General features: G+C 56.5%; 10 protein-coding genes across 10 annotated transcripts; 4 read left to right on the top strand and 6 right to left on the bottom strand.

Annotated features, from left to right (window-relative positions):
- Nucleotides 1–219: 219 nt before the first annotated feature.
- On the bottom strand, nt 220–683 carry KVR01_005276 (uncharacterized protein; the record flags this gene model as incomplete). The annotated part of the gene is made up of 2 exons (XM_044792695.1): nt 220–381; nt 462–683. 2 exons carry the CDS (start codon nt 681–683, stop codon nt 220–222), a joined length of 384 nt encoding a protein of 127 aa, XP_044645721.1.
- A 1,959-nt stretch (nt 684–2,642) lies between these two features.
- On the top strand, nt 2,643–6,089 carry KVR01_005073 (uncharacterized protein). Its single transcript, XM_044783841.1, has 5 exons — nt 2,643–3,687; nt 3,817–4,749; nt 4,801–4,941; nt 5,017–5,229; nt 5,293–6,089. The coding sequence occupies exons 1-5, from the start codon at nt 3,081–3,083 to the stop codon at nt 5,709–5,711; spliced, it is 2,313 nt and encodes a 770-aa protein (XP_044645518.1). The 5' UTR covers nt 2,643–3,080; the 3' UTR covers nt 5,712–6,089.
- Nucleotides 6,090–6,450: 361 nt separating this feature from the next.
- Nucleotides 6,451–8,125, bottom strand: KVR01_005139 (uncharacterized protein). The gene is made up of 4 exons (XM_044783803.1): nt 8,010–8,125; nt 7,722–7,861; nt 7,372–7,597; nt 6,451–7,275 (listed from the first exon to the last, which is right to left on the bottom strand). Exons 1-4 carry the CDS (start codon nt 8,010–8,012, stop codon nt 7,264–7,266), a joined length of 381 nt encoding a protein of 126 aa, XP_044645584.1. The 5' UTR covers nt 8,013–8,125; the 3' UTR covers nt 6,451–7,263.
- Nucleotides 8,126–8,614: 489 nt separating this feature from the next.
- Nucleotides 8,615–9,415, top strand: KVR01_004973 (uncharacterized protein; the record flags this gene model as incomplete). Its single annotated transcript, XM_044794224.1, has 3 exons — nt 8,615–8,683; nt 8,738–8,851; nt 8,912–9,415. 3 exons carry the CDS (start codon nt 8,615–8,617, stop codon nt 9,413–9,415), a joined length of 687 nt encoding a protein of 228 aa, XP_044645418.1.
- Nucleotides 9,416–9,607: 192 nt separating this feature from the next.
- KVR01_005564 (uncharacterized protein) lies at nt 9,608–10,761 on the bottom strand (the record flags this gene model as incomplete). The annotated part of the gene is made up of 2 exons (XM_044794949.1): nt 9,608–10,295; nt 10,358–10,761. 2 exons carry the CDS (start codon nt 10,759–10,761, stop codon nt 9,608–9,610), a joined length of 1,092 nt encoding a protein of 363 aa, XP_044646009.1.
- Nucleotides 10,762–10,987: 226 nt separating this feature from the next.
- KVR01_005685 (uncharacterized protein) lies at nt 10,988–14,109 on the top strand. The gene is made up of 2 exons (XM_044782554.1): nt 10,988–11,397; nt 11,483–14,109. The coding sequence occupies exons 1-2, from the start codon at nt 11,025–11,027 to the stop codon at nt 12,832–12,834; spliced, it is 1,725 nt and encodes a 574-aa protein (XP_044646130.1). The 5' UTR covers nt 10,988–11,024; the 3' UTR covers nt 12,835–14,109.
- A 91-nt stretch (nt 14,110–14,200) lies between these two features.
- On the bottom strand, nt 14,201–15,810 carry KVR01_004988 (uncharacterized protein). Its single transcript, XM_044794677.1, has 2 exons — nt 15,218–15,810; nt 14,201–15,159 (listed from the first exon to the last, which is right to left on the bottom strand). The coding sequence occupies exons 1-2, from the start codon at nt 15,494–15,496 to the stop codon at nt 14,722–14,724; spliced, it is 717 nt and encodes a 238-aa protein (XP_044645433.1). The 5' UTR covers nt 15,497–15,810; the 3' UTR covers nt 14,201–14,721.
- Nucleotides 15,811–15,826: 16 nt separating this feature from the next.
- KVR01_005221 (uncharacterized protein) lies at nt 15,827–16,246 on the bottom strand (the record flags this gene model as incomplete). Its single annotated transcript, XM_044783593.1, has 2 exons — nt 15,827–15,895; nt 15,929–16,246. 2 exons carry the CDS (start codon nt 16,244–16,246, stop codon nt 15,827–15,829), a joined length of 387 nt encoding a protein of 128 aa, XP_044645666.1.
- Nucleotides 16,247–18,321: 2,075 nt separating this feature from the next.
- On the top strand, nt 18,322–20,749 carry KVR01_005418 (oxygen-dependent protoporphyrinogen oxidase). Its single transcript, XM_044784751.1, has 2 exons — nt 18,322–19,034; nt 19,101–20,749. Exons 1-2 carry the CDS (start codon nt 18,501–18,503, stop codon nt 20,640–20,642), a joined length of 2,076 nt encoding a protein of 691 aa, XP_044645863.1. The 5' UTR covers nt 18,322–18,500; the 3' UTR covers nt 20,643–20,749.
- A 239-nt stretch (nt 20,750–20,988) lies between these two features.
- On the bottom strand, nt 20,989–26,872 carry KVR01_005262 (uncharacterized protein). The gene is made up of 5 exons (XM_044781395.1): nt 25,456–26,872; nt 25,213–25,308; nt 24,481–25,136; nt 24,302–24,425; nt 20,989–24,249 (listed from the first exon to the last, which is right to left on the bottom strand). The coding sequence occupies exons 1-5, from the start codon at nt 25,823–25,825 to the stop codon at nt 21,326–21,328; spliced, it is 4,170 nt and encodes a 1,389-aa protein (XP_044645707.1). The 5' UTR covers nt 25,826–26,872; the 3' UTR covers nt 20,989–21,325.
- Nucleotides 26,873–27,215: the final 343 nt, after the last annotated feature.

Below are 27,215 nucleotides of genomic sequence, written 5' to 3'. Positions count from 1 at the left end.
AGAGCGTACACCGAAGTAGAGGGGACTTAAAGGCCGAGGCATGCGTAGTGCTTAGCCATCACATGCAGTGTCAACAGGAGCGCAGAGGGCAGATGGTCGAGGTAGAATAAGATTTAGAAGCTTCACTGTCAAGATACTTTGGGTCCTCGCCTGGCCTATGTCAAAAGGATTCCAGCCCATCCAGTACGCCGAAATCAGTGCGTTAGTACCAGGCGCTCTTCAGTTGTAGTTGCGTTGTTCATCGTTCCTCTCAATCTCTCTCCGCTGCCTCTCCTCGTCGGCATGCCGCTTCATGGTCTCGTTCAGGGGTTCCTTTTTCTGTTGCTGCAGCTGACTACCCAACTTGCCACTGAACTTGCCTTCTGCCGCTTTCTGTCTCGCCTAAGAAAGCTGTCAGTTTCCGGGGCGGTGGCCGGTGTGGTGCTGATTATCGCGATCCATGATGGAGGATTCTTGCTCACCTCGGCAGCCTCGGCAGCCTTGCGCCTCGCATCCGCGGCGCTTGAGGAGGAAGCGCCGCCGCCGCCGCTTGACGAGCCTCCCAGGGTCCGCGGGGGCCCACCGACGACGCGCTTGTTGCTGGGCAGCGGCGCGGTGGGACTCTGGTCGGGTGATGAGTCCAGCCGGCGGCCTGGGCCGGCGAAGTTATCATCCCTCGACTCCTTGCCGCAGAGGGCACCCATCTCTGCGTGTGACGGTGCCGCTTAATATGGGCCCCGAAGATATGGACAGGAACCCTGCCACAGGGAGGTAGTGGCGCTCGGGGGTGTGTCAACCGCGAGATGCCGGGGCAGATGCGGGGATATGTGAGTCCTTGGCTGAGCTGCTGAGCAGCTGTTCGCTGTGACGGCTTGTAGAAGTCGGGTTGGATTTGCCCAGGCATCCAGGAGCAGCAAGTCGGACTGCTGAGCAACTATCTGGCTTGCCTAGTGAGATCTTTCGCACAAAGAGGAGGGATGTCTGGGCTCGGATATCCCCTGTCACAGCTAATCAAACCGGTCGCCATGTGGAGGTGTACCTATGTTCCTAGGTAGCTTGGCACACGCTTCCCGGGTATTCAGTTGTATCAGCAGTGGTGCACCCCAGACTACCTGGAGCAGGCTGGCAGGGCGGGGTGAGTGCTTTTAGACGGCGCCGTCTGACAACACCGACCCTGGCCAATAGAACCCACCAACATTGTCTATCTGCCCGCTACAGCTTTCTACAAAGTCTCAGATTGTTTGGCTGTCTAGAAACTTGGGCAGGACCCATCAAGGACAAAATGGTACCCGTTAACTAAACTACCTAGGTATCAGAGTAGGTACTATGTAGACACACCTTAATTCTGCGCTCCTTATAAAACCATCCTTGTCCCAACATTCCCGCCCACAAGCTGCATGTTCACTCAACTCCAACATGACCACCAAAAGCCCCCAAATTAGACACTTGCAAAACATTCCGTTCCAACCTTTTGTCGCCATTTGGTAATGGAAACTTTTGTCACATATTACTTGAGTGAAATACATAGACTGCAAGACATGTACTAGTCATCAAGTGCATGATTCTGAGCGCTTAAAGATCATCTTTCCAACCCTAGAAATCACCACTTCACATTCATTCAACACATCCCCCCCCCCCCAACCAGTCACCATGGCACGGCTGAGTACCAGAATGTGGATGAATATGTCCTGGCTGATGATGCTATTTAGCAATTTTGTTTCACAGCTTCAAGAAAGCTGCACCGCTGACGCAAACTGAGGCCGTAAGGTGTTGCTAGTGACGAGCCAAGTCCTGTCCAATCTGTAGGCGTCAGCTGGGGCTGTGCAACGGGAGCGAGACTGCTAAGGCTCACACTCTACCATCCGGCCAAAAGACCATAATAACTAATCTGGTAGATTGGCTATTCCCTAGCAGTTATAAGTACCATGCCGTCACTAGCTGACCCCTTGTGGGTGGCATCTTACGGGCACAAATATAAGCATAATAATCTATTATCAAGACGGTGCCCCTTAGCCTTGTCTGTGCGTCGCAAGGCTGAGGCCACAAGCACCTATCGTATTATAACTACTGTTATCGGCATCGTATTCTTTCCAAGTAGAGTGCTTACTACCATGAAGGCGCCATGTATGGCCTCGGACGTACACGGAATAGAAGCTAAACCACCCACCTAAGCCACAACAGAACCAAGTTAGGCTTAGTAGATGCAGCACACAATATGTTTGTGTGTCGTCTAACTTTTGTGCTCTTTCTTGGTAGTAACTACCTAGGTACCTGTAAACCCACAGACTGGTGGGTGCCGTTTGACCATTGTCTTTCGAGTCAGGATGACACCCCTGCCTGCCCAGGTCCCAATGTATACTTATCTAGGCACCCTGCTGTTTGAATCCCTGTAAGTACCCTGCCATGCAAACATGATTTAGTCTCCCCTTGAGTGGCCAAAGTCACTGCATGGAACTTATCCCAGGCCTGACGCTCTCACCGAAGACGGTTGCGATTTGAGCTCTCAGGACCCATTGTCTGCATCTGCAGGTGTCCATTGGCCCTTACCCGCTATCTTCCAGTTACTGTACCGCATGCAGGCGATCGAGTGCACAAGTACGGACCCGTGTACGGAGTACCCAAGTACCCGACGCATTTGGTCAGCAGCAACCAATCAGGTGCTGCTGACTAAGTGCATGCCGACCCCGGTCCGATCCGTTGCCATCAGGGTGCTCACACTTCCACGTCCAATTCTTGCCTCACCACTCGCTCCTCTTCGCCTGCCCGCCTCTCTCAACGTCACCCCGCCGGATTGCACACCTCTTGGACTCGGGTCATTCGTCCCCAGGCTGGAAACCCACGGTCCGCCGTTCTTTTCCTCTTGAACTACCGCTCATTGGCAGCACGTACATCCAACCCACTCAGCGTTCTGACCCACGACATGTCTTGAACCCGCACCACCATTGGAAAGCCGACTCTTCAGGGACCACCAAGGGTCCTCTCTCTCCCTCTCCCTAGCAACCACCTACAGTTCGATACCAGTCGATAGCCTGGCTGCAGTCTGGACCGGAAAGTGGCACCTCCAACAACCTCCTCCTGAACAGACCCGTAGGACTCGCACCATGGATGACCTGGTGCTCAGTCTTCCACTATATGGGAATGCCTATGACCACGAGTCCTCAGCGCACGACGACACATGTCTGATTGGTGCAGGGTGTCAAGGCCTTGGTCTTTCCCGCGAGAATGACCCCGACTTTGGGGCGGCATTCAGCGCTGTCCCTTACCCGACCCTGACTGATCTCGGCAGCCATGATGCCGCCGTGCCTTCTCCGCAGTCTCCTAACGCTGGTGACACCTTTCCTGAGGCTATCACTGGGAAAGTGCAATCAAGAATACAATCACCTGGCCATGACAACCCGGATCCGATGGCCAATGAGGTGGTGTCCATGGTCTCACACCACACGGCCCCTGGCCAGCCACCTCCAGATGACGAGCTCATCGAAGAATATCCTCCGTCTGAGGCAGGAAGTAACGCCTCTTGTGATAGCCAATGCTCAGGGAGCAAAGGTCCATGTAGTGCAGGTACATGTGATCTCGTCACAGCCTGCAGAGACGAGAACTGCACAAAACCTGTAGTCGAGCCTGAGGTCGCCCATAGCGCCTTCATCTTGCAGGGTATCATGACGAGTGCGAAGGAAGCCAGTGCAAATATCGTGGCTTTCCATGATCGTAAGTATTCTTCTTCATCCCTGGCTGCAAGGTTTACATAGGCCGCTGCAGCTATGCACATATGACTCTTGAGCAATGGTTTCTTTCCTCCTGATATACTTGTCGGAATCATGGCTTATGCTTCCTTAGAACCAAACCTGTACGACCCGGACATGTCTGGGCACAACTATGCCTTCAATTTCCCCCAGGAGGCAGGCCCTGGCTGTCCCGACCCAGGGTCACACGCTACCTTCGCACACCTGTACCAGACGCAGGCACAATCCCATGACCCCCAGCAGCAACTCGACCAACAAGAAGACCTGATGGCAATTGATTTTGATATTTTTGCGTTAGGGCCAAATCCCCATTGCCATGCGCCTGCTCTTCCGGGAGCCTCAGGCCAGAATGGCATGGTCAATTTCCAAGGTCATGCTAATAGCAGCAGCAATTTTCCAGGTGAATGCGGTGTGCCCTTCCAAAACCCCTTACAGGCTTCGCAGCATATTCAGCAGCATACTCAGCACGGCCATATAGTCCATCTCATGGACCAGGGCTTGCATTATCCGCAGAACATGCAACTGCAGCACTCAAACCAACCTGTCCTGGACTTTTCAGGCATGGAAACTGCAGCCACATTCGGCACATCGAACAACAGTTTTGCACAACAGCCAGTGCCAAGCGTACATCAAGGAGGTCTATTTGCGTTCGGTCACGAGCATTTGCCATCACCAAAGAATCAAAACCTAGGCCGTCTTGCATCTCCAGGCGGAGCCAATTTCCCCCCGTCCGCGTCGGACGCCGGTCAGGATGTGCCAAATTCCCCAGCCGAGTCCTGCGCATCTGGCGACGGCCAGATGCAGGATTCCGGATCATCAGTCTGTCTGTGGGGCCAAGGCGCTTCCAAGTGCGGGATGGTTTTCGAGAATCCGGAAGAGCTTGAGATGCATGTGCAGACAGAGCACGTGGAGAACATGGCAAAGGCCGATGGCGGGTACGTTTGTGCCTGGGCTGATTGTGGGCGCCGGCACAAGCCTTTTGCACAGAAGAGCAAGGTCAAACGCCATATGTTGACTCATACCCAATGTAAGTGTAGTGTTCTCGCGAATCTCCATACCAGAGACTAACCGCGTCCAGACAAACCCTTCAAGTGTGACCATTGCGCACAATCCTTTTCTGCCAAACAAGCACTGTCGCAGCATGTCCTGATCCACAAAAACGCCAAGCCGCTGAAATGCAATACTTGCGGGAAGGCGTTCAGGCAGCAAAGCGCTCTAAGTAAGTCAGGCCGCCATTGTACCAACATCAGCGATATACCGAAGGGGCACTGCGGCTGACCCAAGATGCTTACAGCCATGCACATACGCACGCACACCCACATGAAACCGCTCAAATGCGAAATCTGCGGCGCCTTATTTGGCGAGTCCTCAAACCTCTCCAAACATAGGAGGACGCATGATGCCGTTGGTCGGCACGCCTGCCCCGAGCCTATGTGTGATAAAAGATTCAATAGACTGGATCAGTGCCGCCGCCACTTGGAAACAGTCCACAAGCGTCGTCCCGAGGGTGAGAATCAGCATCTTTGTGCTTGAGACCAAGAGACATTTGCTAACAAATCTCGATCACCAGAAGTGAAAAAACTTGTTGGACCCATAACGTTCCGTCGCAGCTCCAGCGCCCGGTGCAGTCGATCGAGCAGTAGTAGTGTGGCTGGCAGCAACAAGGCCTCACTTGTCCCGTCGAAAAAGGCTTCGAAATCTGTTCACGCTACTCCTGTGGACTTTATTCCTCGGGGAGCTACTACCAACCATGTCTCCGGTGCTGAGAAACCAGACAACATGGCTGCCCCGATGAGCTCACCCTCAATTCTGCAATACGGGCAGATATCTGCGGGAAATGCTTCTTTGCTATACAACCCCCAGGACGGTACAGGATATGATACCATGCCCCTGCAGCAACAATCCTTCGCAGCCGACGGTGCGATTCTGAATGGAACGACGTACAATTTCAACCAACCACTCCAGAACTATGCCGAGTCGGCATGGTAGAGTCTTAAGCACTGCCTTTTTTTCTCAATTTCCCTTCGTTTCCCTTTAATGCTCTCTTGCGCTTTAACGTTCCCTTGACCCATAATTTGCTTACCCTATCCTTTCCTACGTGTGTCAATGGGATTTTGGAAGGGTCAGATTCGTGACTCGACACAGGGGAAGAAATGAACGCAGAAGAAGAAGGAGTCATTGGCATGATGAGATGATGATACCCACAATACCAGGAATATGCACAGCGATAGGCGTTCAACAGGACAGACAGCCTCTTGTCCCATTGAGAGAGAGGCAGAGTTGGGGGACGGGGTGCATGGACATGGCGAATACGGTGACCTTAAATAGTCTGCTTCATAAAGCCAACTAATCATTATGACTGGCTCATGAAAATGTCCATTTCTTTTTTGTGATGGCCTGTTCTCTTGGGCGCCGTTTTTGTGCACGTCATGCCGTGACCATTTGCATGCGGGACGGTCAGTAAATGCAACGGTTCCTTCACACAACATTGAACACATGGTAATCCACTACTTGTAGAACCGGGCATGGATTGCCTATTTATGTATGAGAGGATCGACAAAGGCTTCCAAACCTTTTTCAAATCGCGCCGCCCGACTTGAAGGATGGAGGGAAAAGGATAAACGGGCACTTTGACGAAGTACGGACTCCAGCCGGCATTGTTGATCCACTCGGCTGATCATCGCTTCTGCAGGCCTGAATGGATTGAGACTGTAGGGTGACAATTCAGAACAAGGTGGGGGTGTGATGACCACTCGTTGTGAGGCAAGCCCATTGGACACAGTGAAATAGAAATTCAAGGGCTGTCCGACAATCATCTTGGTGAAGGGGCTGTCTCTCTCAAGGTTCGCTATCACATTCTCAAGTGGCAACGACGTGCAAACGTGATGCGGCAGCTTCGAGAGCAAAACGAGATCCATCTGCTCATCGCATAGCTGATGAAGAAACACCGGAGGGTCTACCTTGAAGAGTGGGTGGCACTGGCAGCTTGCAGAGCATAGCAAGCAACATGGACTGAGTGAGTATCATGGTCGATTCATCGAGCAAGCAAAAGGTCCTTTCGGCAGGATTCGGCCAGTCATTTAGTCTATTGCTCCAAGTACACCATACAAGCACCGAGCGCATTTTTGACATCCTCGATGGGCCGAACTGACACGAGCAGAAGCCTCCGACAAGCAACCCACGTCCATCGATATCGATGAGGGTATTCGACCGCCCCACCGCCTGATCGTCTTGGGTAGTAGTCTCAGCCTCGGCGTTTCACACGGGGGACGAAGCGTAAGTGGTGGTGGTGAAGTCAACTCGAGCTCTCTTTTGGAGCTATCTGGTTGACTAGGTATCCGGGCTTGCTGTCATATATCCTCATAACACCGAGACCCGTAGCGGAAAACAAGTTTGTGCCCTGTGATGCCATACGAGAATGCGTGGAATCGTCCTTTTTCTTTTTTGATTCTCGGGAAAACCACGCCAGCGACCTGTAGCCTTTTTGCCTTGACCTGCTTCAATTACCAAAAACCCTCAAATGCCGACGCCGTTTGCCACTTTATGCGGAAGCCTGTGTGCCACCCGTTAGCACGCTGCATGCCCGTCCAGCCCCAGCGGGCAGTCCAAGGTTCCCTTGCTGCCCCTAGGTGTTGTGTTGTTGACCAACCTTGATGGCGTATTTGCGCTGAGGGAAGTGCTGCTGGCGCTTCTTCGTCTTCTCGAGCTTCCTTGAGGCGTCCTCGGGAGACAGGCGGCGACGGATGGCGCGGGTCTGCTTTGCGCGGAGGTCGAGGGGCAGGTACTTCTTGTTCTTGTAGAAGAGGCGGAGGTGGTGTCGCTCCTTGGCGTTGATGATGGTGAGGACACGGGCGATCGACTTTCGGAGGTCGTGGCTGCATCAAGAACCGCATCGTTAGCTCCCATGCTCCTTGTCCAATCCCATGCGCCGCCTAGTGCTCGGGCACGTTGGAGGTGGTGGTTCGTTGTGTGCATCGCGTGGTGTGTGTATCCGCTCACATCTTGTTCAGCTTGGTGCCCGAGGAGGCGATCTTCTGGATGCGCAGCTGGCCGAGCTCGGTCTTCAGCTCGCCGAGGGTCTTGGTGAGCTCGTCCTTGTTCTTGGACCACAGCTGGCCGGCCTTGATCTTTGCGGAAGACTGCAACATTGTCAGTTACCCGTCCGTGTAAATCGTCAATCGCGGTCGTTTGCTAGTGGGGGTGGTTTGGCGCTGCGGGAAAAGCATTCCAACAGCCCAATTACCACACACGGCCTCGCAGAAATTCGGGGTCGGGGTCGTGACGCACCATTTTCGCAGGTATTGTCGATTTAACGTCGTCTGTCGGGGGCGGGCAGAAGGGCAAGTTGCTGGGTCGTTCAGTCGTCGCTGCGGGTGGAGTTTGAGGGAGAGCGAAGTTTCGGCCTGTGTGGGAGTCCGGAGAAAAGTATTAGCAGCCGCCGTGTCCAAAAAAAAATTGCTCAGAGGCAGGCTCCGCGCCGGGGGCAGGCCCACTCCGCGAAACGCTAGGGGTCCAAACAGGAGTACTAGCCACCAATGGGTCGCTGACCACGCTATCAGGGTACCTCCTGATAAGCATTCTATATCCGACGTCTCTGCTGCTTACTCCGTACAAGTGCTTTGTCCTGTGCCGGGCTTCCTCCAGGTGTGACGACAGGCCAGCGACTCGTCCTCCCAACGTGGAGGTATCATAAGGCAGAGCACCAACCACCCTACAGAGCGCATGCTTATCCAGATAATACACCAGTTCCAATTAACCCCCCCGATAAGAGATCAACCCTGTGGGCTGTCCTGCGCAGGCAGCTGCACCAGGATCATTGCCACCGCTGCACGACCGCTGCAGCCGAAACCGAAACACCAAGCCCGCCTCCGGACACCACCACCAAGACGACCATGGCATCCTCAACCGGCAACAATGGGTGGGCGCAACTACGGCAACAGGCCAGAACATTAGAGTCGCAGGTCAGAAGCCACATCGATGGTGAATTCGGGTGATGCTGCTAACCCTTTGCTCAGACGGAGTCATTGTTTCACACCTACTCGCAGTTCTCGACAGCACCGAACATCCCGCAGAAGCCGACAGAGGAGGAGAGGTCCACGGAAACAAGGCTGGAAGACCTCCTCGCAAAGGTAAGGACGCCATCTGTAGGTAGATGTCGCATCTTGGTACTGACAAGTCTCGATCCCCAGCGAGAGAACGTCATCACTCAACTCAATCGCCTCCTCGACTCCGACGCGACCCTCACCTCCTCAGCCCTGAAGCAGAACAACCTGTCCCTGCTGCGCGAGAAGCTTGCAGCCCATAACAAGGACCTTGCACGCCTCAAGTCGAACCTCTCCGAAGCTCGCAACCGCGCCAACCTGCTGTCCAACGTCCGCGACGACATCGAGTCATACCGCGCATCCAACCCGGAGCAGGCCGAGGCCGACTACATGCTCGAAGAGCGGCGGCGCGTCGACAGGAGCCACGACGCCGCCGACAGCGTGCTGTCACAGGCGTACGCCGTGCAGGAGAGCTTCATCGTGCAGAGGGAGACGCTCGCCAACATCAACCGCAGGATCACGCTCGCCGCGAGCCAGGTGCCCGGGATCAACTCCCTGATAGGCAGGATATCGGCGAGGAAGCAGAGGGACGGGGTGATCATGGGCAGTTTCATCGCGTTCTGCTTTTTGATGTTCTATTTCTTCTTATAATATGACGGCGGGTACCGGGGACACTGTCGGTCGGTTTGGCACGCGCGGTAGGTTTTGGATTGAGGGCGATGCATCAACATCTTTCTTTTGGCGGCATGGCGTTCGAGGCGGTGACATTTCGGGCTTGACACGAGAATGTTTTGTACATTGAATGGGGTATCCTGAGGTGGTAATGAGAGCAATGACGGGATTTCATGACCACCTGCTTGCACTGTTCCCGTTCGCTTCTGCGGTCGAGGTCTTTCCCACTGGACCTGTTCCAGACCAGACCCCCTTGTCCGCTTCATCCAGGAGTCTCTCGAGACCCCTGGTCAAGGACTCCCTCTCGTCGGCTTCAGCAGGTCCGCTCCCCGCCCAGCGGATCCTCCAGTTCCCGTCCACCAGGTACGTGTAGCCAACCTTGCTGTTCAGATACCCGATCGACTCCCTGATCTCGTCCGAAATACCTTTCCTCACAAGGAAGTACTTGTCCCAGTTATCCTTGCCCACTTGTTTGCGGTAAGATCCCGAGAGCATGCGGGCAATACAGTACCTCAGATAGGAGGTATCCTCGACGTTGATGTGGACCAGCTGGGCCTTTCCCTTGTTCTTCTCCAGAGTCTCATGTAACGCAGGGTTTTCCCCCTTGCCCATGAAGCTGTTGACCTGCTTGCGAGCCCACTCGGAGCTATATATAGTGACCACGGACGCCTTGCCTGCGAGCACGGGTGTCGTGTCCCGTGGCAGGGTTGTGTCCTTGAGGAGGGTTCGACCGAACAGATTCGGGAAGTAGAGAGATTTGTCGTGCTTGAATAGTCGTGGAGGGGCGAGGAAGGTCTTGCCCTTGTGAAGGGCCAGGTTGGTCCAGTCGCGGAAGTAAGGACGGGCCATCTGCGATTTTCTGCCAAAGACGATTAGCAGCGTGCCGGGAGAGCCACAAAGCGGACCTCGACCAAGGCTCACAATTGTTCGCGCCTCTTCAGATGCGCGTCATAGTTGACAAAGTCATCCCTCCGCTGCTTTAGTGAGCGGATATCGATGCCGGTGTTCTCGCCCGGGCTGGGCGGGTGGTTCATGCCAATGGGCCGGGCCAAGACCTTGGGCTTGAAGTCCTCGACTCTCCTTCCGTATGATCGTGGCGCATCGGCCAGTGGGCTCGGCTCGGACGAGGCAGCCGGTCCCGGGGCGGTGTCGTCGGTAGTGTTCGAGGTCGTGTTCGAGGTCGTGTTCTTTGAGAGCTGCTTTGGACTTGGGGCTTGGAGGCGCGGATAGGTTGTGACAAAAGTTCGCCATTGGCACATCAAACAAGTACTTGACGGCCTGATTACAGCCCTGAAGTTGGGCCGTGCCACCATCCTTTTGAGCATCGTGTGAGATGTTAAATGCCTGGCTGCCTGGGCGAAGGCGGTCGGTCGCTTGGGTCGAGCTTGATCAAGCTCGCGCTCGGAAATTTTGGCCGGCCATAATGCTGCAGGCTGCAGGCTGCTGCAGGGGTCAGGAGGGCCGGCCGGCAAGCCCCAGGTTTTCTAGAAGCCGTCTTCCCCAGCTGCCCAGCTGCCCAGCTGCCCCCCTGCGTGGGCCCTGGGGAAAGCAGCGGCTACCAGCGGAGGAGACGTCACTCGGGCATGGCATGGCTGGACTCGGCTTTGTTTGCGCGTGGACTCGGCCAAACCATGATAATATCGGGGGCCATGCACACGATGATTGTCCAATTGACCCGAGGGAGGTAGATTCCCTTTCCCACCACCCTTTTCTCTCTCCTCCTCCGGTAGACACAATGCTCATGCAACGATCTTCTCGTGCGTTGCGTCTGCAGTGGCAGCTGGCCCGACGTATAAGCTTAAGCCAGGCATCCCCCACAGTCGCTGCGTCGCCGGCTCCATTCTCCACAAGGCCACTTCACGAACCAAAGCACACCGTCCCATTGCGACCGAGGAGATGCTTCCACTCTACGCCATCGCGCAATGTCGTCAAGCCGGTGTTGCTAGCTGATATCGGCGAAGGTCAGACAACCCCCCAAGCCCCAAATCCCCGAACCCCCTCGGCACGGCCTTGAGTTCTCATCAGCCTCGTCTCTACTCTCTGCAGGAATCGTCGAATGCGAGATCATACAATGGTTTGTCGAGCCCGAAGCCCGCGTTGAGGAGTTCTCGCCCTTGTGCGAGGTGCAAAGCGACAAGGCCTCGGTCGAGATCACCTCGCGATTCTCGGGCGTCGTCAAGAAGCTCTATTATGACGCTGGCGACATGGCCAAGGTCGGCAAACCCTTCGTGGACATCGACATCCTCGGCGACGTCAGCCAGGAGACATTGGACAAGCTGACGCCTTCTGGCGCCGACGACCAGACGGCGCCGGCTGCGCAGAAGAGCATCCCGGAGCCGACGTCTCCACAAAAGCCGGCGCCAGCCCCGTCCAACAACGGGGCTGTGGGGCCAGCTCCGGCGAAGCCCAAGGGAAAACATGCCGCCCTGGCGACGCCCGCCGTCCGGCATCTCTCTAAAGAGCGAAATGTGGATATACTGGATGTGGATGGGACCGGACGGGACGGCCGGGTTCTCAAGGAGGACATCTACAGGTTCATCGAGGCACGAGACAACGGCGCCGTGCGGCCTCCCCAGCCCGGCCCCGGCGCAACGGCAGCACCCCATATTTCCGCATCGCCTGGCGTCCAGACAGAGGACCGCCAGCCCCTGACCAAGACACAGGAGCAGATGTTCAAGACCATGACCCGGTCGCTGAGCATCCCGCACTTCCTCTACGCCGACGAGATCGACTTCACCGACCTGTCGGCCCTGCGCGGCCGGCTGAACAAGGTGCTCTCCTCGTCGCCCTCGTCCCCGGCGCCCATGATCCCCAGCAACCAAGGCGTGGCAAAGCTCTCCTACCTCCCCTTCATCATCAAGGCCGTGTCAATGGCGCTGCAGCAGCACCCCATCCTCAACGCGCGGGTGGACGCGTCGGCGGGCGAGAAGCCGGCCCTGGTCTACAGGTCGCGGCACAACATCGGCGTGGCCATGGACACCCCGCAGGGCCTGCTCGTGCCCGTCATCAAGGACGTCGCGGCGCACAGCATCCTCACCATCGCGGCGGAGCTGGTCCGGCTGCAGGGGCTCGCGGCCGCGGGGCGCCTGTCCCCGCAGGACATGTCCGGGGGCACCATCACGGTCAGCAACATCGGCAGCATCGGCGGGACCTACTGCAGCCCCGTCATCGTGGACGGGCAGGTGGCCATTCTGGGCGTCGGGCGCATGCGTGACGTGCCCGACGTCGCCCCCGGTGCCAGCGGGTCCGGGTGGGAGGTCAAGGGCGTCAAGAAGGTGTGTAACTTCAGCTGGTCCGCGGACCACAGGGTTGTGGACGGGGCCACCATGGCGAGGGCTGCCGGGGTGGTGAGGAGCCTGGTCGAGGAGCCTGATGTGATGGTCATGCATCTGCGATAGTTATCATGTGGCGCAGGACAATGTAAAAGAATAAATAACAACAACAACAACAACAATAATGCCCCCTTCCTTCCCCCCAAAACGGGGGTGACAAGAGCTTGCCTGGCTTGCCTTGGTTTCGGCACTTTTGCCCGTCCCAACAACACCCCTCGTGTTGCTCAACACTCGCCGCGTTTCCCCACAGACTGTGACCTCGGTGTGCAAGCTGCTCACAAATGCGGCCCCCCTGGCCCGACCTGCTCCCTCCTCCCCTTGTCATCAGGTCGGGTTCCGTACCCCTAGTAACGTAGCCTGAGCAGCCCTCGCGCGACTATGCCCCGAGGGCGCCGAAGAACCCAGGCCACGCCGATGCAATGTCCTATACCAAAGCACGGGGTAGTATATTATGTCACTCTGGTGGGAAGGTGGTTGTCAGGCTCAGCCGCAGCATAACATCTTCTGCTTTTGCTCCATTTCTCCGGTGTCATAAATGACGAGTCAAGGAAAACGAAAGCGAAGAGGAAGACCGAGAGAACGAGGCGGGCCGTCCCCCGTACTAAAAATAAAGAGTTTATTTCTTATTTCCTCCCACCCTTGCCACTTCAGCCTATTCTCGAGGGGGCCGTCTGGCCAGCTGGGAACAAATGAATCGACACACCGGTCGGCGGGCGTGAGGGTGTGCAGGAGGTGCACCTTAGTGGTGTCACGTTCCTTGGGCAACTTGGCATTGGGTGGCTTCAAGGTAAGAGGGAACATATACAGTAGGTACAAGGGGCCTGGACAGGACGACGGCCCAGTCGAGCGGATTACCGCGCGCCGGTGCTACACGTGGTCGAATGATCTTCGAGACCGGCGGGACAGGAGACAAGCCCGTATGACTGCATCTCACCTGCTCCAAGGCCCTCTTTACTGTTGGCCTTGGGCGCTGAGGCGGAAGAGGAGGGGGTGTTGATGGTGTTGATGGTGGTGCTGGCGGTGCTGGCGGTGTCTGTGAGGTATTTCTGATGTCAACGCGAGTATTTGGGCAGTACTCGGCCGACGCTTGGGCTGCCCAGCCCCGGGGCTGCTGGCTCACACAGAGAGGGAGGGCGGCGTGACGCAGGTAGGCAGCTAGCAGGACCCAACTCCTTCGAATATCGACCAGGCTGCCTTATTGGCTCCCTCCCCTGTTGTTGATCCTCAATTATTGCTCGAGTGGGGAAGGGAGGGGAGGGATTCTCCAGCATTACTTGCATCTCTTATATGGGCTGCGTTAATACCTGAAAACCTTGGAAGTCGTATTGAGCGGTCCTCACCGTGGCAGAGACAAATGGGAAACCTAGAGCACCCGGGGTAGCGGTCCGGACTGTCACTGAAACCGGCCTGGGCGCGCGGGAGGGAGGGATGAATGATACATTGCCGTTGTTCTTCGTTATAAAACGTTTACATAATTTGGCTATTCTGTTTCCAAAGACTGCAGCTGCAAGTGAGCTAGCCATGGTGCAGTACTGCTTGCGCTGATACTGGCTGCGCTGTTTTTCTCATTCTTCAAGTTGTTCTTTTCTACCAAGTTGAGGCACTTGAGGAGCCGTCCATATGACGTTCTCATCTTAGAAGTGATTAGTCCAATCAGGACTGTCTTGATTCCTCTTCCGAAGTACAGGGTACAGTGTGCGGATGTCGACCGCAAGATATATCATGAACGCTAGTGTTGGTATTGAATTGCCACGACTCTGTGGCAGCGGCTGTGTAAATGCGATTCCCAATATCAAATGACCCCAAGACTCCTTGGCTTTTTTGCCCGCCGGAATCCCGCCCCGACCTTACAAACAGTGCGCCAATTATTCTCCCCGGAAGGATATGCATACTCGAACATGGCGTTCGAGACCTGGTGTAGAACGACATGCTGTTCTGTGCGCGAAAGGGAGCTCATGCCGCATCCTCGGCCAACTTCCTCACGGTCTGGTCAAGCGCATCACGGGTGACCTCCTCCATCGTCCGGCTGACGTCGACGCTGATGACATCCTGCTCCTCCTTTGTCGGCGGCTCCAGGATCTCAAACTGGCTACGGACCATCGTGGCTCCCATGTAATGGCCCTGGCGGGCCGCTACCCGCTGCAACAGGACCTCCTCGGGGGCGTGCAGGTAGATGAAGTGGAGCTGGGCGCCGGGGTAGAAGTATGGGGCCACGCGAATGACATCTCGGTATTTCCGCTTGAGTGCTGAACAAGTGACGACAACACCACTGCTGCCCATCTGAATCTGCGCCAACGCCTCGTCACGAAGGCGTGTGAGCCAGTCCCATCGGTCGGCATCGGTGAGCGGGATGCCATTGCTCATCTTCTCAATGTTGGCGGGCGGGTGGAACTAAGGTCTTGTTAGTCGGAGGACATGTGTGGTGAGCGTGGGCCTGCTTGGGGCTTACATCATCGCCTTCTATGTAGGACATGCCAAGGGAGTCTGCAATGTGCTTTGCAACAGTGCTTTTCCCACAGCCTGCAGGGCCCGTTACAAGCCATATGTGGTGGTGTTTGGTCTGATTGCGAGTATAGGTGGGCACAGTGTTGCTAGACTTGACTATGTCGGCCTGTTTGGTGTGCCGTACGGGCTTGGAGGATGATATGACGGGGCGGTTGGGAGACATGGTTGTTGGCGACACTGGGGATGGCCCATTGACAGATATCGGGGAATCGTAGGAGAGCATGGTGATGGATTTTTGGTAGGACGCAAATCTGTGTTTGTCGGGCTGTGGTCTGTGGGACGAAAGCACAAGTTTCCAGTCCGCGGGCTGGTGACTCCGGTAAGGCTGTCCTGGGAGCGACCCAAACGTCTCTTCCAGGCCTCCTCCTGGGGCGTTGTGTGGCGAATCTACAAAAGGCAGGTGGACTAGGTGGTTTACAAGAGTAATATTGGCTTGGGATTGGCGGTGGTGTGTAGATTGTTCTGGAAGAGAGTATCAAAAAGTCAAGACTAGGTTTGGGAAGAAGGACCAAAGGGGGATGTCATGGAAGGGCTGCCGGGTTGACCGGGGCAGTTATATAAGTGCTAAGGTGACGGGCCTCAGGTTGAGACGAGCCGTCCCAGTCTCGTTCCCAGTCCAGCGCTGCCGTCAGCAGGCCCTCGATGAGGTAGGAACCCCAGCCTGTTCCTGGGCAAGTTTGGGGTGCGACCTGCTAGGGTCGGGGGCCGGGGGGATGTCGCCCGCAGGTATCGACGGGGCTGAGCCATGTACCGGGCAAGGCAAGCCGCTAGGCGTCCCAGTGTCCTCCCTGTCGTGCAGTGCCCAGACCGTACCAGTGTGCATGCGTGCCTGAGAGGATCCCCCGGATTTTGCAAAACGACAGGCAATGGTTCGCTCATGCCTGGGTACGTAGCACACAGTCAGACAGGACGGCTCGCATGGACAGCGATGGACAGCGATGCCCAGCAGTGCGGTCCTTCTGCGGGTTTCCATCGTCCACGAAAGACATGATTGGGGGGCGGAGGTTGAGCGGGAGGAGCGGGAGGAGCTCCTCGTTCGCCCTTGTCACAGCCTGTCAGCTGGTCGTGTGTGCCGCCTTGCACACCAATCAAGATTTTGTGGACGGCGCTGTTTGGCGCGGGTACTCTGAGGTACAAGGCCAGGACGGGCCTCAACATGGAGGTCCTGACGCAATCTTGGGCCTGGAGAAGCGTGGGATGTCTCTGCAGACTGTGGGGAATGCGCCAAATCCCACGTTCCCATCCTCTTTTTAGACTCGGTGCTACGTAGTGCGTCTCTGACTCCCCCTTACGACCACCACCGAGCTGGTCCGTCCGCGTCCGACTCTGGCAGGTCTGGGCAAGCAACGAGTGGCTGCCCGGCATTGCAGGTCAGTCTGGTACAATAGATGCATGCGACACTGCTCATGGGCTTGGGCAGTCGAGTCGGGTCGGGGGGCGAGACCGTGACTTGCTGGGTACGTAAGAATCCAGAAACAACCGAAGGGTGAAAAAAATCTCCCCTGGAGCCCAAGTTACGGGAATTGAGAGAGGAACCCTGTCGCGCGTGGGGGTCCGCGGTCAAGGCTCAGTCTCATTTTCAGGCCCGCCAGCCTGTCAGGCTGAAATTTGGGGGGCCGCCTCCTCAGAAGACTCCCATACTCCCACGCCGGAGAGGGTCGCACAGAGGGCCCGGCTCTCGGCGACAGCGAGACGAACAGGGGAAAATCACGATGTCCTGAGTGGGGTGCCACATTTGAATTAGGGTGCAGCTGCTGCCGGAGGTTTTTCTGGAAGATTTAGAAACATGGTCGCTCATCCTTCCACGGCCATGTGTCCCGACTGCTGTCGGGGCTGCTGCCGGAGAAAAGCAGCCCCCCCCGGGCAGACTGCATGCAGGAGCTGACTGCTCAGGTACACAGCCAACAGCATGGCTGCCTCGGCGTGTCTTGAAGCTCTTCGGGCGGGATCTCGGGGCAGCAGTCAACGTCGCAGTGAAGGGTTGACTGAGTTCCGACTGGTGTGCAGGGTCAACGGCATTGTGTCGGGTCGGCTTAGGTTCCGGGTTGCGGGGCCGGCTCGCGGACGTGGTCAGCCGGTCTCTGCACGTCGCCAATTCGAGATGCGAGTACTGCGTGCTGCTGTAGTAGTAGCAAGAGTCGCAGCGTGCCCCGGGCGGAGGAGAATTGAAGTAACCTTCCTGGCGTCGTGTATGCCCTGTTGCTGTCCGAGAAGTGGAAACCGCGGACCAGCTGTTCTGATGAGGTCCTTTGGCATGATCTGCCTTGGTCGTGTGCTTGCTCGTGCATCGAACTTGTGGGAACGACGAGGAACACACGGGCGGGTTGGCGGGTTGGCGGGTTGGCGGGCAGGCGGGCTGAGTTGCTGACAGGCAGGGCGAGTTGGACCCCCACGCTACTGCGGTACATGGTGTACATGTGTACGTAGCGCAGGAGTGCACTACATGCCGCAGGGCCGATCACGAGTCCGCCACTTCAAGGTCCTCCCATGTATACTACATAGTACGACGTAGGTAGTCAGAAAAGTGGGGCGGCCATCCCGCATTTCCAAAGTGGTCAATTTCGGCGAGTGTGCGTTGGAGGCTGCCAGACTCTGACCAGAGCGACAACACCAACGCGGCAAGACTTTGGAATCCTGTACACAGCAGACGTGGAGGAAGTTGTCGGCGCAATTCTCCAACGGCCTCATCCCTAAAAGTAGGCTGCCTGTCCTAAAATGTCAGATACTGCGTGCTCCGGGCAGAACAAGGTCTTGTCCTTGGTACTCTGGTCCCAACAGGCCGGGTCAGGGAGCGCCAAGTACGGAGTATCTTGCATGTCACAATCTGTCTGCTGGCGGTGGCCGGGCACGTCTCTGATGTCCGTGGCTGCGTGGTTGTGGCTTGCAGAGGACCTCGGCCGGGCGTGTCATGAAGATGAGTCTGGACTCTGGACAGGCAAACAGGGTACGACGGTACAATTCCGATTAGTCAGTCCGGCACACAGAATTGCTGTGTGGCCCTGCCCAGCTTGCCAGCTTGCCCAGGTTCTTATTAGCGTAGGTTCCGCAGAACCGCAGTACCGAGCAGGCAGGAACAGGGCCCGTCGCGTGGGCTGATCCCTGCCTGTCCTTGTCAAGGAGCCGGGGCAGCTTTGCAGGCTGGCAGGTCGGTCGGTCGGTCGAGCTTCGATGACGCCGCTCCGGCTCCCACCACCATTGATGAGTCCCCCGATCCAGTATCCCACGATATGGTGCCCCATGTCGCCCACAACGCTCCCAGAGCTCTTTTGAGGGCTCACTGCGCCCGCACCACCTGCAATGCCGTCCGGCTCTACAGCTGCCCTCGCCAGCCAGCCAGCCGGGGCGCCGCTCGCCAGCCCAGCCGCCACTCCTCGAGCTCTGCACCCGCCCCCGTCGGCGCCAGCACTTGGCTCCCGATACGTCCCCGCTGGCTTGAGGCCAATGCCGTTGCCCACTATCGCACCCGCAGGAGCTACGCAACGGCAACGGCATCGGGCTCCGGCCCCCCCGCCGACATTGCCGTCCTTGGAGGTGGCCTGACCGGGCTCACTACTGCCTACTATGTGACCCGCTTCAACCCGGACGCCAGAGTCACCATCTACGAGTCCCAGTCACGACTGGGAGGATGGATAGACACGGAAAAGGTCGACGTCACCACCCTCGCCGGTACTGACGAGACAGTCAGCTTCGAACGTGGCGCTCGCGTCGTCTCGCCCCAGTCCTCCCTCACACGTTACGAGGACTTTGTTCTGTACGACCTGGTATGGCCGTCCTGCGGCTGAGCTTGAAAAGCCTGTATCCCGAGCCCATGCTGACACGCCTGTCAGATCGATCAGCTGAACCTGGTGGACGAGTCAGTTGCTCTGTTCAAGGACGACCCTGTGCTGAGTAGCCGCTATGTCTTCTATCCCGACCATCTCGTCGAGATGCCAAGCAACCTCCCCAAGGACTTCTTTGGGAGGTTGAAATGGTTTGCCAGTGTCGCAAACAAGGTCTTGACCGAGCCCGTCTTCACTGGTGCTCTGAGAGGGACATTGCATGCCGCCCTTGCCAGGAACACGCGCAATGCCCAGGCAGCACAGCAAGCATTGACAGAGGCTCGCAGTCATAAGTCATACGCCATCGCGGACCTCAAAGACGTGTCCATGGGCGAGTATTTCGCTGGTCTTTTTGGCCGCCCTGATCTTGTCAACAACCTCCAATCCGCCTTAATCCACGGAATCTGGGGCGGTGATGTCTGGAAGCTGAGCATGCGCGAGGGCACATTCCAGCAGGCGCTCATCCAGGAATCACACGGCGCAACTCCACTGGTTGCGGTCAAAGACCATGATTTCTACTCAGGACGAGACGTCGCCGTCAGGAATGAGTCTTCGTTGCTGCTGGCCCGCTACTTCGATCCCAGGGTCGGATACATATGCTTCCGTAACGGCTTTAGCACCCTGACAGATGCCTTGGCCGACGCCCTGAAGAATAACCCGAACGTGACTGTCAAGACCGGCATCCCAGTCACCTCGATACGGTACGACCAGGGAAGAGCAGTCGTCTCTGCACCCGAACAAGCAGGAGCCACTGAGGTCGGTGAGGCCAAGTACGACAAGGTGATATCGAGCCTGTACAGCGGCAGCCTCGCCAAGCTCACCGGCGAATCTCTGCCGACCCTCAAGAACCATAGCGCGGCCGTCACGATCCAGCTCGTTAACCTGTGGTACCCCAACCTCAACCTGAACGCCGCCCACCCGGGATTCGGCTATCTCATTCCCCAGTCGGTCCCTGCCGACAACAACCCACACGCGGCCCTGGGTGTCATCTTCGACTCGGACAGAGAGGCGGCCGCCAATGTCCCCGAGCGCGAGTCTGCACCGGGCACCAAGCTGACCGTCATGCTGGGCGGGCACTACTGGGACTACCTGGACGCCGACTCGTGGCCCGACGAGAAGGAGGCCACGGCCATGGCCATGGACACGGTGCACCGCCAGCTGGGCATCCCGCCCACCGAGCCCGTCTTCACCTCGACCAAGGTCTGCCGTGACTGCATCCCGCAGCACTTGGTCGGCCACCGGGAGCGCATGGCCCAGGCCCACGCCGAGCTCTACGACGCCTTCCGCGGCACCCTATCCGTCGTGGGTAGTTCCTACACCGCGCCGGGCGTCCTGCCCAACCTCAAGGCCGGCCGTGACATGGCCCTCCAGGTCTCGGGCCAGGGCTACAAGCTGGACGACGGCACCCAGTCCGACATGCTGCACGTGGGTCCAACAGGGCTCGCTCGGTTTGTCGGTAGGAATGAGACCTACCGCCTGCGCGACAGGAGGCAGATGCCGTATCGCTTCGGGAACAAGGCTTCTCCGGACGGTCATGGCTGGCCATCTTAGTCGTCACCTCTTGTCAAAAAAAGTCTTTGCTTGTATATATAGTAGACAGTATTCTTACAAAAAGAATAGACAAAAGCAAAAAGGGGGGCTGCAGATATCTTGCCAAACGAGTTTCTCTCCCTGCGCGTTCCATGTTGAGATCTAGGACACACCCTCATGGGCAACCCTCGGGGTTGAGCACGAGCTCGAGACATGGGCAGACGAGCAGCGAAGATGCTTATGACACGTCATTGCCGATTTGTTACACAGTCTACGCCGTGGTTCCAATTGCCCGATTTGCTTGCGCTGCCTCGTTGTTAGTAAGGGGGCTTGCGGGAACGTTGCACCTCCCGCCCTGACGTGGAAATGACCTCGAACCCATTGTTGGTTTTTTCATTTCACAAATCTATCTAACCCTCCCACATTATCATCAGCCGTGGTATCATCGGTCCGTGCCTTTGCCTAAGTGACTTCTAAGATAGGAAACGACAGACAGTAGTATCTGGCGCCGAAGAACGCATGAAGAGCTTCAGACGTCTTGCCCAAACGCCCATGACGTACAGGAAAGAGACGATGGCAACGGCGGAAAAAATAATAAACCATATAGCCAAGTGCTCGAAGGCTTGTCGAGGGGAACATAAGAAATAGAAATGGGATAAGCCGCGGGTGGCATATTTATGCCGGGCATTACCCCGGAGCCCAGATCACGGTTCTTCTGTATTGGGCCTTTCCGGTGAGAACGGCGACCCAAGCTTAACCTCAACCGCCAGCACGCGAGGTCGTTCCTCCGTGGCTGGCCCCGTATCTTCGCGTCTTTCCGATTGAGAAGTCGAGCCACCACGTGAAGATCGAGCATCATCTTGTTCGATGTTCTCGATCTTGTCACAGGAGTCATCTTTTTGTTCATTCTGTTCAGCAGGACTGGAGGTTTGGTACGGTGCGGGCAGCATCTGGGGAGAGGTCATCGCTCCGTCAGTGTCAGAGCCGCGCCGTCTTTTGCCCCGATTGTCATCCGAAGTCGCCCCTGATTCAACCCCACGGAGGTTATTGTATCGGAAGTCGAGATCCTGCTCCTGCACCGAGCCCGCAGTCGTCGGCGTCCGGAGAAGGGCGGAATCTTGCCCTACACTGGTTGTAGCACTGGTCGCAGCACTGCTCGAGACAGTGCTACTTGTGTTGCTCATGGCACCAGTAGTAGGAGCCGCAGCTGATGTCGCGGACCGTGGAGTTGTCGACGGCACAATGACATTGAGGACGCAATCGTCCAAGTGCTCATAGAAATCTTGAGCCGTATAGAACTGGGTGTGACAGATGGAGCATTTTGCAGTTGCCCCTGCGCTGGTCGTTCCGCGCGACAGAGCTGCACCTCCATCTCTTGACGATGCTGCGGATGAGGAGCTGCTGATAGCCAATTGCTTGCGACTGTTCGGCGGTGTCTGTTCGACATTGTGAACAGCCGTCAAGTGTCTCTTGAAGACATCGGCACGGTTGAAGGACTTCTCGTACGCAGTCCCAGGCCCAGGACAAAATGGACAAACCATGGTGCCCTTGTAGTGAGTCAATGCATGCCGGTTCTTGTCGTACTTCCTGGCGAATCCTTTTGTATGATACTCGCATGTCTCGATCGGACACTTTTCTGGTCTTTCTTCCATGTGAGTTAGCATATGGGCTGCGAGGTCTTTGAAAACCCGTCCGCACTGTGGGTGTGGACATCGGTTGCGGTTCGAAGCAGGCACCTCATCGAGCCTGTTTACGCTTGCAATGTTGGAAAAGTTCGTGGTGCTACCCTGGATCGGACTTGTTTGAAAGTTGATTGTTGCCGACGTAGCAAGCGGTGGCATGTCCAGAAACGGTGCCCCCATGAGAGGAGCTCGTTGCGGGGCCATGAGATGAACAGAAAGACCATGGCCTGATGAGGGAGGCGCTGGAGCAAGTCGTGGGACTTCCAGGACTGGAGACCGGCGGCCGCTTCGCGGTGATATGGCTTCGGATCGCTGCTTGAAGTCGCCGTCGTCCTCACCACTGTCGGAATCTTGATCGTTGATATCCACCGACTGTCTGACCTCCTTCATCCAATCCTTCAAAATTGTCATCGGTGGCCAGTCCCCGCTCGCCTTACCACCCCTGTGAGGATTGAAATGGGCTCTTCGCAAGTGAGCTGCTGCATTGTAATAGGCACCATAGCGTTTCTGGGTGACGCAAGCCTTGCACTTGGACAGAGGGACCACCGGCTGTGGTGAGTTAGGGCTGTAGACATGTGGTTCAGAGCACACCCATCGCTTCACAAGAGCGGCGTGCTTGGCGTCATTGTGCCTTCGAAGCTCGTGCTCGCCTCGAAACCCCTCGGGGTACTCATTACACTTCGTGCAGTAGACCCTGCGAAGTGGCGGGCGTTGGTAGGACGGTCTAATCCTAGGCGCGGGAATCGGGGACGTCAGTCCCGTACCTCCCCCGCGAAACATCGGGCTTTCCGCAACGCTGTGTCTTCGTGCTGGGCTTGTCGATTGCGGGGATATCATTGACGGATCAGAATAGAGTCGAGGAGCGAATGCGGTCCCTCCCGGAAACCCGCCATTCGCGCTCCAATGCTCGCCATTAGGGCGGATTTCCGCCAGAGGGCGCCGGGGATCCTCTCCAGAACCAGGTATGGATGTCGTTGCGGCCCCCCCGGGTCGAAGACTAGCTGTTCTTTGCCTGATGAATCCGTTCGCGAACATGTCGTTGTTACCCATGTCGCCTAGTAGCAGCAAGAACTGTTTGGTCGATGCCAGGCGTTGCTCGTTCCAGGATTCTTTCTTCGTAATGTCGTAAAGCAGGTCGAAAAGCGCGCGATCGTCATCGCTCATAGCCAGATGATAGTCGTCGAGCATCATTGGCGAAGCAGAGTCAAATACACTGACCAGTGCCTTGTAGACACTTATCATAGCTGCAGTGGTCGAGACCGTGGTGGAGCCGGACAGAGGACTGGGCCTCGATCCGGAGGAAGAAATATCAACAAGCACAGTCCGCACGACGCTGAAAACACACAATGAAACGAAGATGGAGACCCAGGTCCTCGGATCAATAGGGTTGCCGCTCAGTGTGCTGTTCTCAAATGACTGCAGGAAGTCAGTCATGCAGTTGTACAGCAAACGATATCTTCCATGGTTGGTAGAATCATCGCAGTTAGCGCGTGTCTGCAAGAAACTTGCTTCTGCATGTATTGAGGGCTCCGCTTGTTGCAGGTCGTAAAACAAGACCTCCCTTAGCAGCAACTTGGCCCGGTAAAGCACCGGAAATGCCGTGGCCTCCGCTTCCCTATCTGGCGACATATACCTGCTCAGCCTAAGTAGCTTCCAGAAATTATACGTCGTCTCGGTCATGTTCCAACTGGCGGCAAAGACTGACAATAACGGTGGTGGCCTCTCGACTGGCTCCCGATGGAACGACGACACGGATTTGCTGGATGGCGATAATTTTGAAAGGTCTTCGGACCACCAAAAGCCATCGTTGAAATCGAGGTTGTACTGCACCAGACACAGTACATCAGGATTGATTCGGTATGCTTGTTCGAGGTATTCGTTCATGTTTCGCCTTGGCACAAGCGGAGAGGGAAGTGGAGTGTGGCTTTGCCGCGGCGAAATAGATACTAGCCTATAGTCAGTCGATGCAGCAGTTGCAGTCGGGTCCAAAAGACGAACTTGGCACCATAGTCTCAGCAAAAGCGCTGAGAGGTCCTCGATGACAACCAAGGACAGCCCAGAAGCTACCAGAGGGAGGATCAATCTGGTCCAGGCAAAAGGAGCATGGATCATTTGAGTCGCACTACATCGTTAGAAACAACGTACGTAAGGGGTGGTTGAGGGGGTGCGATGCCTACTCCTTTTCTCGCGATCTTGCACCGGAGGCATGGCTGAACATCGCGCAGCAATCTAAGCTCCTCAATGGACTCTAGCCTGGACTGTCCAACACGACTTCTCTTCAGAGGCGGGAGAAGAGGGTCGACTTCGGAGTCGACCGAGCCTCGCAGATCTCTCTTTGATGATGTGGGCTCCGAAATGAACGAGTAGGACCTAAATGCGTCTCTGGGGTCGCGAGAAGGTCCGGAAAATGGAGATGTTGAGACCTGCAAGCTGCCACTAGTAGGGCGCGGCAAATAGACGGGCGACGAAGTTTTCGGGTACTCATGACTGTACTTGTGGTGATGGGGCAGGTGGTGAGGTATCACCGGTGGTGTGCCGCCGACAGACAATCCGGAATCTCGTTTGGAAGACACCATATGGTCCCTGCCGTGCTGGTCTCGCTCCTCTGGGCTCGGGAACCCGTATACATAGTGATAGCACCTTTCATCCCAGCACTTGAAGGACTTGGGACCGCGGGACTTGGATGGCAGGCTGCCACTTAATCGCCAGCCCCGAGTAATTGGATCACAATACGACAGATTCCGGTCCAACCATGCTTCGTACCCAGCTGGAGCATCGTGTCGGAAGTAAACTTTTAAACCCACATTTACCCTCTGCTCGTGGATGTCTAGACCTGTTGGCATGTGTTAGGGCACATGAGACCTACTGCCCCGTTTGCGGTAAAAGTAACCTGGAAGCTAGGGGCGCACCTTGCTCTAGACAAGCAGTCTCGATACACTCGCACTGGTACTGGAGTGCTCTGGCGTCCTCGATCTCAAACAAGACCGGAATCTTATCGGATATATCTGATATGCTGCAATATCAGACGGAGATGCACCAAGAAGTGTATGATCAGAGCCAGCAGTTACAGACAAGGCATTGGCAATGCAACAATCATAACAAAACCAAAATCCCAATGCCAGTGCGGATTGGAGGAATGGGGAGTGCCTTACGATTATCGTCGGCAAAAGCGCGCAGGGATTTGAGCTTGTGCCGCAGCATTGCGAGCTCGACCTTGAAGTCCGGGCCGTGTTTTTGGGGAAGCAGTGCAGCAATTTTGGCCTCAATCTCGGCCTGCTGGTCAAGAAGAGCTCTGATAGTTGGGTCGAGCGAGTAGTCATGGGCAGGGCTGGAGACAGAGACTGAAGCCTGACCCTGGCTGTGGCTACGGACGGGCCCGTTGAAGGAAGCAGAGGAGGCAGGCAACCCAGAACCTGGGCCCCAAAGGGGATCGGGAGCGGCGGCGGCGGCGGATGAAGTATCGCGATCCAGCTGGGAAACGGAGGCGACTGGGTAGGCAGGCCCGAGGTTTTCGGAGGCCATGGGGCCTTAGCACGGCCGGCTTTCCGGCGGCCGCACGGCAACGCCAAGACGACGGACGGAATCAGGAGACGGCGTCAAAGTCGGGATACCTCCGGCTCGTCGTAGGTATTTTAGCAGCGGCCTCGGCGGTATTGTTTCTTTTCCTCAAATCTTGGCTCTCGTCTTGCCGCAGCTGGCAACACAGTCGTCGACCGGTCCCGCTATGAAAACGTATGCAGCGTCTTGGGTGGGCGGCCGACCTAAAGCTTGCCTCGGATGCAGTCCTGGCATACCTTCACGAAGACCTAGCCAACTCAAATAGCAGTGCGGTAACTTTGGCCAGCCCTGCTCGGTGATGTCTTGACGTTGGCCTTACGGTAGACACGAAATAACTCGGCCGATGCCGGTGTTCTGTGCTTGTGCAGTCCTCACCGGTGCTTCAACAAGACAAGACGATCAGGATGAGGAAAAAATCCATTTGGTAGCCAGAGGATATTGATTCGTCGTTTCTTGCGCGGACTCATTGGAAGGCGAGGACGATATCATAGAGGCGAGGGTGGCATGGCGCGTGTGAAGGAGGCTAGTCGCAGGACGGTGGGAAACGTATTGGGCAGGCGAAGAGAAGGCAGGAGTGCGCAGAGCAGAAGAAAGGGGACGCACACCAAAGGATGGGTCAGGATAAGAATGGGTTGAGGGTTGAGGGTGTGAGGATGAGAAGCGAGGACAGGGTCGAGGCAGCGTGTGGCGCAAGGCGACTCGGTCGAGGCAGGCAGGGCAGTGATAGATAAATGGAGACGGGATGGGGCAGGAGGGCTGGCTGCATGCTCATGTGCGATTGATGGGATCTGGAGCCGTAGCTGAAGCTGCAGGTGTGCCGAATGAGGGAGGAGGGCGAAGTGCGAGGTTGCGAGGGTAGGTACGTGGGCCGCAGTTGCAGGCACAGGCACAGACTGGCATACCTGCATACTTAGGCCAGGTACCTAGGTATATATACAGAGGGCAGAGGCCGGGGAGGCAGGAGGGAGAAAGAGAGAGAGATAGGTGATATAGTCTACATATAGGCCTTGCACAAAACCTCACCTGCCCAAGTAGTTATGCAGCCTGTCCGTCAAGCATCCCACCACCAGACTGGGGATAGATATACATGGGCGGGGAGACACGGGGACCCGTGGACCAAGAACCCCACCTGGCCAGCTTCAAGGACTTTCAAGGGCACACCATAGGTCGTTGCAGTTGCAGTTGCAGGTGCAGGTGCAGGTGCAGACTGCAGACTGCAGACTGCAGACTGCAGGCGCCGCAGGTGTAGGTAGTCCAAGTGTGCAGGCGCAGGCGCAGGCGCACACGCGGACAGAGGTTTAGACACAAGACATAGACAGACAGACAGACAGACACCGATACAAGATGCATTTTC

This window comes from Diaporthe batatas, assembly GCF_019321695.1.
Source record: "Diaporthe batatas strain CRI 302-4 chromosome Unknown Contig00005, whole genome shotgun sequence".
In the NCBI taxonomy this organism is placed as follows: domain Eukaryota; kingdom Fungi; phylum Ascomycota; class Sordariomycetes; order Diaporthales; family Diaporthaceae; genus Diaporthe; species Diaporthe batatas.
Note: the sequence above shows the minus strand (reverse complement) of the source record. Positions and strands in the feature narration are given on the sequence as shown.

Coding starts and splice junctions, on each gene's coding strand:
- KVR01_005073 (XM_044783841.1), top strand. CDS start 3,081: ATGGATGACCTGGTGCTCAGTCTTCCACTATATGGGAATGCCTATGAC. Junction 3,688..3,816: donor TATCGTGGCTTTCCATGATC/GTAAGTATTCTT, acceptor ATGCTTCCTTAG/AACCAAACCTGTACGACCCG. Junction 4,750..4,800: donor TATGTTGACTCATACCCAAT/GTAAGTGTAGTG, acceptor AACCGCGTCCAG/ACAAACCCTTCAAGTGTGAC.
- KVR01_005139 (XM_044783803.1), bottom strand. Junction 7,598..7,721: donor GGCACCAAGCTGAACAAGAT/GTGAGCGGATAC, acceptor TTCTTGATGCAG/CCACGACCTCCGAAAGTCGA.
- KVR01_005685 (XM_044782554.1), top strand. CDS start 11,025: ATGGCTGGACTCGGCTTTGTTTGCGCGTGGACTCGGCCAAACCATGAT. Junction 11,398..11,482: donor GCTAGCTGATATCGGCGAAG/GTCAGACAACCC, acceptor TACTCTCTGCAG/GAATCGTCGAATGCGAGATC.
- KVR01_004988 (XM_044794677.1), bottom strand. CDS start 15,496: ATGCTCTCCTACGATTCCCCGATATCTGTCAATGGGCCATCCCCAGTG. Junction 15,160..15,217: donor CCTACATAGAAGGCGATGAT/GTAAGCCCCAAG, acceptor ACAAGACCTTAG/TTCCACCCGCCCGCCAACAT.
- KVR01_005418 (XM_044784751.1), top strand. CDS start 18,501: ATGGTGCCCCATGTCGCCCACAACGCTCCCAGAGCTCTTTTGAGGGCT. Junction 19,035..19,100: donor ACTTTGTTCTGTACGACCTG/GTATGGCCGTCC, acceptor CACGCCTGTCAG/ATCGATCAGCTGAACCTGGT.
- KVR01_005262 (XM_044781395.1), bottom strand. CDS start 25,825: ATGGCCTCCGAAAACCTCGGGCCTGCCTACCCAGTCGCCTCCGTTTCC. Junction 25,137..25,212: donor GACTGCTTGTCTAGAGCAAG/GTGCGCCCCTAG, acceptor ACATGCCAACAG/GTCTAGACATCCACGAGCAG. Junction 24,250..24,301: donor TGCTGAGACTATGGTGCCAA/GTTCGTCTTTTG, acceptor ACTATAGGCTAG/TATCTATTTCGCCGCGGCAA.